The sequence below is a fragment of the Camelina sativa genome, chromosome 7, assembly GCF_030686135.1.
Source record: "Camelina sativa cultivar CO46 ecotype springtype chromosome 7, ASM3068613v1".
In the NCBI taxonomy this organism is placed as follows: Eukaryota; Viridiplantae; Streptophyta; class Magnoliopsida; order Brassicales; family Brassicaceae; genus Camelina; species Camelina sativa.
The window spans coordinates 18059413-18070209 of record NC_141886.1 but is presented as its reverse complement, the minus strand read 5'-3'; the positions used below and the strand labels follow the sequence as shown (position 1 = coordinate 18070209).

The following is a 10797-nucleotide window of genomic DNA, read 5'->3' as shown; positions in this document are numbered from 1 at the left end:
GATAAGGGAATTATAAGGTTCCTTGAAACTCTTTAATTTATCAGTACTTCAGCTAGATAATTAGATGAAACTAAGTGACTAGTATATTCTAGAGACTCAAGGGTTGGAGCTTTTAAGCTATACACGAGTGGTGAATGAATAAACTTCTAGACTTTTCCTTTTCAAAGATTACAACATATTTATTGCCAACCCTACTCAGAACCTGTGCGTGGAAGAGAAGAGGATTATATGGATCCGAGAGCAAGTGGCTCTCTAATTGGAGCAGTGGCTTGAGAGGATCAAGGCGATAAAGAGGGAGACAAACTACGTCACTGTTTTTCGACAAAAACAGAAAAGAAAAATCAAGATCGAATAACCTATATATATATAAATCAAAATCTAGGTCATGGGTTTTTTTTGGCACGTTGATGGTGACTATCTGGTGTTTGTAGCTAGCTTCGTGGACTCTGTAAGCCGCTGTTGTTTATAGATCCATTGGCAACGAACAAAAACTCAAACTAAATCCCATACTCATGGGTGAGGCCAAGATTCATGTGGAGGTTGAGCTAAGCAAAAATATTACAACAAGGATTAGGGCTAGTGATGAAAATAGGTTCATATCTATGGAACTGAACAATTCATGAGATCTTTAAATGTATGCGGCTGCTACAACATGTTTAGGGTTTATTACATGTTTAGGTTTTTTTTATTACATGTTTAGGTTTGATATTTTCAAGGGCCCAATTTTTTTTTTTAATTACATGTTTAAGTTTTTATTCAAGGCCCAATCCTTTTGTACTTTTTTTTGATAATTATACTTTTGTACTTTTAGTATCTAAACCTAGAGTTTTTATTTTGAATGCTGATGTGGCAAGCTTACAATTTTTCTCTAACTTAAAAAAAAAATTATACTATCACATTTGCTAAGCACATATTTTCTTATTATCATCCTCTTTAATCCACTAAGAACACACAAGATTATTGTAGTGGATGACAAGCATTGTGGGCAAGGTAAATCAAAGTTCAAAAAGCAAAGAACATACACATCGTAAATACAGAGGTTGTGTGGGCAACCGCCATATATTCTACTTCTTTTGATTAGTGATCCACTCCTTGATGCTTTACCTATAGGCCATACCTGATATCTAGTCCAAAATTAATATTTTTATGAATGTAACTGAACATGACAGATTTTTTTTTGTAAGATTCTAAATGGGTAACACACCAAAGATTTCTGCAAGATTCAAATATATTCAACGATTCTACAATTTTGGCAATTCCATTCCTTATCTAAAAACATCGATCTGCCATATTCAACAATTCATAAATAAAAAAACTGCCATACTGGACTGAATTCAGTTAGATTAAATCATTTTTAATTCCAACGCCAACCAATATAAACAAGTATTTACAACAGTTAAACACTTAAACTATATATGCCATATTTGTTTTGGATAAAAGATTAGATAATAGCGGATATAGGAGTGGAGTAAAAAAGATATTGAGGAAATTAAAAGACAAAAGCTATATCAAAAATGATTTTTTTTTATATAGGTCAGATAAAGTTGGCAACATATACATATTTTGGAATTCGGATAAACAAAAACACAATACGAATTGGTAAGGGCCATACTCATACCTAGATATTTAAATAAATATATTATTTTAGATATTCGTTGTAAATATTACAAAAGTTTTAAATTTTCATAGAGATATTAATTAATTTGAGAACTATTTGATAATTTTAGAATTTGGAACCGCCTTTAGATCATTTATGTAATATTATCACTTTAATAAATGTATGTGGATAACATCATTTAGTTTGGTTAAGTTTTAGAATATCTCTAAATTAAAAAATATATTAAAAATTATTGGTAAAATAATTTAATTGTTTATGATTTTATATGATAATATGATTTCATTTTTCCAAGTTATTTAAAAAAAAAAGCAGATGTTAAAAAAACCTGTGTCCAATTAATTAAATAATTGAATATACTAATTTCCCATTAAAATCCATCTTTAATTTTAAATCTTTTGCCCAAAAAAAAAGTAAATTAAATTCATAGTTCAGAATTATGAGATATCAATACGATAAAAACTAGATGTGCTTCTCTCCAGTGTTGACACCTCAGCTTTTTAGTTAAAAGAGGAGTTTACACATCAGTTAAAATAGTTAGTCAATCAAATTATAAGGATTAATACAGCTCAATATTTTTTTCGAGTAATAATCCTTCTCCATTCCACATCATTCTTTTGGCTTTATGTTACGGGCTCAGCCCAATTACAATGGTGTCCAAGAAAAACTGTAAAAAAAACTCAAATTAAAATGTATATTGCAACTGAGGAAGGTGACGAGCAACACATACTCAACACCAGAGGAAAGAAAGAGGACATTGAAACGCTAATCGGAGGTCATCCAAAAAAAAGAACAATAGTCTCAAACCATTCTTGAAGCAAGTGAAGGCTACGAGTCTCTCATACTTGATGCTATGTTTCAGATTTGGCTGCCAAATTGAACCTTAATATTTTACTCTTTTTTTGTGTAGAAATTTCCAATCTTTCCTTCGTTCTAAAACTCAAAAGAAGATTTAGATCAGAGAAAGCTCCCAACAAATCCAACGAGTCAACGACCTTAGCCCCATAGTCCACCAACGAGATCTGATCCTTGTCGCCATCAGAAAATTCTGAACCGTTGTTGTTATGAAACTTGGTGCTGGTGGGATCGTGGCAGGATCAAATCATGGATATAGTAGTAGTAGTTCGAGTGAGTCAGCTGTGGAGAAAACTGTATTTAAGATAAAATTGAAGTCTTTTGATGATTAGGCTAAAGGAGTTGCGAAGTTTTACATATTTGGATTTAAAAGAAGCTAGAACATTGGTGCAGAAGACTCTTGAGATTTGAATGCTAGATTTTGCGGTATAGTGCTTTTTTTATAGAAAAACAAAACTATAGAAAATATGATTTACCACAATTATCCTATGAAGTATAATTTTAAAAAGTACAAAACAAAAAAAAATATAAAAACAAACCTACGGCGTAGCGCAGGTACTAACCTAGTATATTTAAAAGTTAGAGGCGTTTTGTTTCTCTATCATCATTTATATGACGCCATTAAGGTGGTACTTTTAGGTTTAGGTATAAGTTATCGTTTTATTTTTGACCACACCGATTCATTGCCGCTTACCCCGCTTCTTCACAATTTCGAAGGCACTCATGGATGAAGATGGCAGGGACCAACTTCGGGCCAAAGTGTCTTTCTTGAGAGCTGCCCGAATCTAAAATCTCTTGTCGTGGTTAGGATCGTATACCTAAAACTTATGCACTTTCTTTGGTATAATACAAATGGGGAAAGTATCATAATTACTCAAAACTTGTTTCTTTCACATGGTTGTAATATCATGAAGCTGCTACATTTCCAAAGGGGAGTACTATTATTTGTGGAGAAATATCTAACATCGGATAGATGTGAAGGGCCTCTCCACTCATTGTCAATTGGTTTTTAGTAAGAAGGCCACAGTAAAGTCCAAATTTATCATTGTATCAGAGCCTACACACGCTGACCCGTTAATTTATTCTGCCCGAATAGAGGCCCGATCACCCCAATAATTGATGGCCCAAAAGAAGACCCAATTCCATCGAGATCTCTAAAGACAGAGCATTATCTCGAGGAGGCGTGATGGAATGTCGAGATTAATGACTATAAGAGTCATTATCTCGAGGGTGCATGATGGAATGTCGAGATTAATGACTAGACGAGCCATTATCTAGAGGGGGCCTGATGGAATGTCGAGATTAATGACTAGAAGAGCCATTATCTCTATGGGGCGTGTGGAGAAAGATCCCACATCGGATAGATGTGAAAGGACTTGTGTAATATATAAAGGATTAGGACCTCTCCACTCATTGCCAATTGGTTTTGAGTTTGAAGCCCACAGTAAAATCTAAATTTAACAATATTGTGACTAGACGACCTTGGGGTCTCCTATTATCTCTTGAGTATGTTAAGATAGAATCGCCGTCATTTGAAGGGGACGCGGTAGAGATGAAATTGTGAGTGTCTTACTGGAAATCTCACCAGTCCTCAAGAAACTCACTCTATGCATGGTTGGGTAATTATCCTATAAAGAAATCTGTCATCCTCATAGAACTCATTAAGATCCCAAGGCGCTCTAACTCATGCCAAGTCGTTGTTCTTTGATCCTCGTAGAGCAACATACAAAAGTTGTTTTTATGTACTTTTTATTAATGTGAACTCTCTAAATTTTTGTTTTTTGTTTTTTTTTTGTAACATCTGACTTTATTGATAATTAGTAGTTTGTGGTACAATAATCCTCAAAGAGGAAATGACTTAAACCATTTGGAACATAAAAATGAAAAGTAAAAGAAGTATCATCCGGTAAGGGAGTTTTGGCTAGATAATCAGCTGCTTTATTGATGTCTCTCTTAATCCATGCGAATTTAGTATATTCAAACTTTCCTTTCCAAAACAGAACTTCTCTTATCCAATTGTGCATGCTAAAGTTGATGTTTTGTCCTTTTAGGAGACTTGTTAACTCCAAATTGTCTCCCTCAAATATAACTTTGCGGTATCCTTTCGTCCAACAATGTTGCATTGCTTGTAGTAGACTTTGACATTCATTTTCTAGAACATTCTTGACTTTTGCTCCTTTTGCTTGGCTTGCTCCCATATATGTTCCTGTATCATTTCTTATGATCCATCCTGCTTGAGGTTCTCTGTTCTCATTGACAAAGGAAGCATCATAATTACATTTGACCCATGTGGATTCTGGTTTTGTCCATCCTTGTACTCTTCTTGTTGATGGTGTTGTTTGTGTATTGCTTAACTTTGCTAAGTAGGCTTCAGCAGTGATCCATTCTTCTGTATATTGTCTTGCTAGTTTGATGGTTTGAGACCATGGTTGATGTCGTAGTTGGAATGTTAGTAAGTTGCGGCTTTTCCATATCCTCCAGAGAATCCAAATTGGCAGTTGATTGGTGAAATCAATATTGTTGGCTAGGCTGCAATTTACTACATTGTCTAGGTTGTTCTCCAAAGTTAAATTTGGGCTGATCAGACCTGCAATGGGATGTCCCGATGCTCTCCATAAATATTGGACATGGTAACATGTGAAAATAGGTGGTTTGTTGTTTCTTCTTCTTGGCAGCATCTTCTGCATAGACTTTGTCGAGATATATGTCTCCTTAGAAGGTTTTCGCCTGTTGGTAAGATACATGATAACATTCTCCATAAGAAATGTTTGATTTTTGAAGCAGTCTTGAGTTTCCAAATGTTTTTCTTCATCTCAATATTCCCTGGGATCGGTTGCTGTTGATGATCTTGTAGTTTTGTGGCAAGGTAGTAGGCTAACTTAACCGAGTAGATACCATTCTTTGTGTAATGCCAACCCAAGAGATCCGGTCCTTGTTGAGAACAAAGTATTATCCTTTTTATTTTCTCGACATCATCTTGATGAACTTGTTCTGTTATTTTTCCTTCATCCCACGATGTTGGTGCAGATGTAATCCAACTGCTTAGTACCGTTGGTATTGGATTGCCTCTTGGTATAGGAGCTCTTGGTGGGTTCGTTGGGAGCCAATGATCGTTCCATACATCAATTGAGTGCCCATTGCCAACTAAAGCTCTGACTCCTTGTTTTAATAGATCTCTTCCATGAAGCAGTGACCTCTAAAAGTATGATTCTTTATGTTTCCTTGTTGCATTGAGGACATTTGAATCCGGAAAATATTTTCCTTTGATTACCCTCGCCATTAGACATTGAGGCTGATGGAGTAATCCCCATGCTTTTTTACCAAGAAGAGCATCATTGAAAAGCTCTAAGTTTCTGAAACCTAGACCTCCCGTACTTTTGGAAGTTCCCATTCTCTCCCATGACAACCAATGCATTCCTTGAGTTTGTTCGTCCGAACTCCACCAAAACTTTGCCAGTACCAAGTTAATTTCTTGGCATGTTTCCTTTGGAAATTTGAATACATTCATTGAGTAGACCGGCATGGCAAGAGCAATAGATTTGAGCAATACTTCTTTTCCTCCTAGTGATAAGAATTTCTTGTTCCAACCTTGAGTTTTTGCTTTTACTTTCTCTGTAATATACTGAAGCATTTCACTTTTTCGGCGTCCAAACTGTTCAGGAATGCCCAGATATTTTCCCCCTCCACCATCATTATGAATGTTGAGTATGTGTCTTACTCTCGTCTTATTCGCCTGTCGCACTTTCGTCCCAAAGGTTATTGAGGATTTACTCAAATTGACTGCTTGTCCCGATACTCTCTCATACTGTTGTAGGATATCTCATATCTTTTTTGCTGATTTTACATTGGCTAGTGTAAAAAAGAGTGAATCATCCGCAAAAGAAGATGACTAACCTCCGGACTTCTATTGTTAATCTTGATTCCTTGGAGTTTTCTCTCTCCCATGTTTTGATTCATCAAATGAGAAAGAACTTCAGCACATAATATGAACAGATATGGTGAGGGTGGATCTCCTTTTTTTATGCCCCTTTCTGGTACTATATTTCCCTAGGCGATCCATTGATTAAAACCGAGTAGCTGACTGAAGAAACGCAGTTCATTATCCATGTAATCCATTGCCAGTGGAATCCCATTCTCTTCATCGTTTCTTCTAAGAATGACCATTCAAGTCGGTCATAAGCTTTAGAAATGTCGGTTTTATAGCCATATAGGAGATCGCCTGTCTTGTTCTGGTATTAAGGCTATGAAAAACTTCATGAGCAATGATGGATGTCCTCCCAAAAGTTTTAATAAAAAGCTCCAGTAAAACCATCAGGACCTGAAGCTTTGTGTGGTCCTACTGCAAATATCGATTCCTAATTTCCTCCAAGCTGACTGGTTTAATAAGGTCTTCATTGATAGTGTCTGTAATCCGACGTGAATATCCTCTAAATACATCATCATACTCTCTTGGATCAACTGGTGAGGATTTATAGAGGTTCCTGAAATACGTCTCTTCCGTTTATGCTATTTCTCCATCACCTCTTTGGATAACTCCCTGATCGTCTTGAATTGCGTTGATGCGTTGTTTTACATGTCTGGCTTTGGCAGTTGAGTGGAAGTACGCTGTGTTGCGATCTCCTGCGTGCATCCATTGGTTTCGGCTTTTTTGTTTCCAATACACTTCTTCATCTATGTATGCTTGATTGAGCTCTCTTCTTAACTCTTGTCTTGTTGTTATTGTTTCACCCTCTGCAATAGCCTTGTCCAATTTGATACGGACTGTTTTGATTCGTTCTTCTGAGTTCATTCTGTTTGCTTTTTTCCATCTGGAAATATGTTATCGGCATTGGTGTAGTCTTCTTTACAATGGGATCTTTCGATCATATCTATCTTTCCAGCCTGATAGCACTGCATCATGGAATCCTTCTTTAGTTGTCATTCTATTATCATAGATGAAATAACCACACTTTTCCTCCTCAACATCGGAAATGAATGTAACCAATGGTCTGTGATCTGATTCTCCAAACTCTAAAAATTCTGTGACTGCAGCCGGGTATTTGTCTATCCAAACCTTGTTAGCCATAGTTCTATCCAAACAACATTTAACATAATGTTGTCCCATTTGGCCAGCCCAGGAAAATCTATCACCTGTTAATCCACACTCTCTAACCATCCGCCTGAAATCTCTAAAGGTAGCTTCTGGTCTTATTTTTCCCCCTTTTTTCTCACTATTACTAAGGATTTCATTGGAGTCTCCTAGTAATAGCCATGGATGATTTTTCCTATTGATGTTTAGTCTTTCAATACGTTCCCAAGTATGGTCCCGGAGATTTGGATCAGGTTTTCCATAAACGAAAGACAAGTTAAATGAACTTCCATTGAAATCAACTAAGCAATCTACAAGATTGGGAGAAGCAAAAGAAACAGAAAGCGATACATGATTTTTCCAAAAGATAATAAAACCACCACTAAGTCCTAGAGGAGGAACTGAAACATAGTTAAGGAAACCTAGCTGGCCCCCTATATCTCTAATATGATCATCATCCTGCTTTGTTTATGAAAGGCAGATTATGTCCGGGAGAAACTTTCGATGAATCTCCTTAAGGCATCGAACTGTCAAGTCTTGGCCTAACCCTTGACAGTTCCAACAGGTTGTCCTCATGGAGGCTGTGGTGGTTTAGGGCCCACCACGCCACTAGCAAGTGCTGGATCAGTGCTTGATCCTCCGTCATTTCCAGGATCTGTCATCTTCAAACCGATGTTGCTTCCTTCTCCTATGTGCTCCAGTTTGCGCTTCCTTTTGTTGTTTGTAGAGGGTGTTTCAGTTGTTCACTCAGGTCCTCGGCGTCGTACATATTGTGTTCATCTGCTATTGGACCATTATCCTGAGGCTCGTTCTGGTTATCCTCATTAACATCATCCACTTCTTCAATGTGGACATTCTGGTTTCTTGGTTCCACTGGGGGTTGATTGTCCTCGTCGCTATCATCATCATCCGAGAAAGGATCGAATCCACCATTACGGATCAGACAAGCCCCAGAACGTGGGTAAGCATACCACATGCTTCACAGAATCCTCTCAGTCGTTCATACCTGAATCTCAGAATGGTGTTGACCCCAGGGGTAAATTGGAAGTTACGTTGGAAACGAAGTGGATCTCTGATATCCCAATTAAGCCTTATGCGAATGTATTCCACTCGTTGTGCTGCTGCCTGATCATAATCAATGTCCATGATCATTCCCATAGCCCGACCAATGTGGGCAACCACTTCCTGGTTCATGTATTGCAGCGGAATGCCTCTGACTTGGATCCAGAAAGGAATGAAGTTCAGATTCTCATGATTCATTAGTGGTGTCCATCGCTGGAGAACCACCATTCGGTCTGCAAAAGCCTAAGGTCCTCTTCCGAGGACTGTCTCCATTGATTCTTCAGATGGGAAAACGAATTGGAAGCGACGTCCTTCAACAATTCGCCCATGAACAAGGCCAGATTGACCCCACAAGCGTGGCATGACCGCAATAATAGAGCGGAGGTTCTGACGTCTCGGCATCACTGGTTGGCCCATGAGAATAAATCTGTTTTCCGCTGCCGCGTTGTTAACAACATCAAATGGAAGTGCAATTGGGATGTCATCCACCCCCAACTCAAGATCTTGGAGAACTCGCCGGATGTTTTCCGCCATTTGAACAAGAGAGTTGTAATCTCGATAGAGATAGTTTGCTGAAAAGTTTGAAGTTGAGAAGTGATAACAGAATTTCTCCATCTGATGCTCTTTATAGTTCTCAGCAAGAAACTTCCTCGCGAGATTAATGATATCACTAAGGAATATGGTTTCCATAGTGGGATAATTACCCAGTCGTAGTGATCATGGAGATCAAGATCCACAACGCCGGTAGTTTCAATAACCGTCTCAAATGTGAGAAGTGGACGGGAAAGTAACCGTCTTTCAATCGCACAAAAAAATCGCATGCATCAGTGTGCACATATGTCAATCAGTTTCATCGTTAAACGCACTTTAAAATGTTGTTTATCCTTTTTTTTGTTATTGTGGTGATTTTGATGCATTGTTGTACACAGAGCCGACCCAGTGAAATTTGTGGTCCAATACAAAACAATTTTTTTATATAAATTTATAAATTGAAGCCAAATCTATAACTTTCATAAAACTGAGGCCTATTTTTGCAATAAAAATATATTTTGTGGCCTATTTTTGTTACGAAAAATCTCAAAAATTTTGGAGGCCCAACACCAATGTGTCTTGAGAATGAGTGAAGGGCCGGACCTGATCGTACTGATATGCTCAAATTAAACCCTAGAGCTACTCTCTCAAATTAAGAGGTCACTGTAGTAATTAGGGGTCGAATTTCACAAGGACTCAAGTCTACACAATAAATTATAGAGTTATATGAATTACGCTAAACAAGGTAATTTAAATTAAAAAGGTAATGCAAAATATTAAATTAAACTGTTGTAAATTCAAAATATCAAAAAGCTAGGCCTAGGGAATTTTTCAGGAAATTACAAATTATTAAATCAAGAAATAATTAGGATTCAAACAATTAAAAATCAGATCTAGAACTCTAAACTCTTCTGTAAAATAAATCAGTTCTCACTGCAAATATTATCTAAATTTAAAACCAGAAAATCCAAATCTCTTTGCAAAATTTTAAGTTAAAAATCAGTTTTAAAAACAGGTTTAGATAAGTTCACAAAATTACTAAATCAAATCTCTTTGCAAAAAGTAATTTTCCTCATCAAAGGTTTTAATCAGGAAAATCAATTATGTTCTCATATCAATTTATTTTCCTAAAGTATTAATTCTAGGTGATCAATCAAGAATTAATGTGAAGAACAACCTAAGATAAAAATCTAAAAAGATAATAAATCCTAAATAAATAGATATAATAAATCATAAAATCCCTGTGAAAAACCCTAAACCTAACAAGTAAACTACTCAGACATAATCAATGAAGAACAAAACATCTTTCTGAATAATAAGCAATTGAAATTAAAAGAGTAAAAGGGAGTTCAAGAATTCTTCTCTCAAAGCAGATCTCTCACTCCAAAGCTCTCAAAAACTCACAGGGTTGCAGGAAAAATAATACTTGCTAGAAAATAACTTTAGGGTTTTAAAAACCTAAAAATACTATTTATATGTCCTAAAACACGTCAGGAACTTGTGTTGCAAATATGGAAAACTTCGGGTAATTTTGTAAAACTTCCAAGACTTGGCTTCTCTCGTAGACAAACACGTTGTCAATCGATGCTAAAGCAGTGTCGATCGACACTCCCTCTCTGTTCTGACTCCAAGTTCGTTTCTTTGGAATTAATGCTCCAAAATGATC

General features: G+C 36.5%; 1 protein-coding gene and 1 pseudogene across 1 annotated transcript; both read right to left on the bottom strand.

The window, feature by feature from the left end:
* Positions 1-7313: 7313 nt before the first annotated feature.
* LOC147941380 (uncharacterized) lies at positions 7314-8184 on the bottom strand. Its single transcript, XM_087458496.1, has 2 exons — positions 8086-8184; positions 7314-7997 (listed from the first exon to the last, which is right to left on the bottom strand). The coding sequence occupies exons 1-2, from the start codon at positions 8182-8184 to the stop codon at positions 7314-7316; spliced, it is 783 nt and encodes a 260-aa protein (XP_087314622.1).
* Positions 8185-8226: 42 nt separating this feature from the next.
* On the bottom strand, positions 8227-9134 carry LOC147941379 (uncharacterized; annotated as a pseudogene).
* Between the last annotated feature and the right edge of the window lie 1663 nt (positions 9135-10797).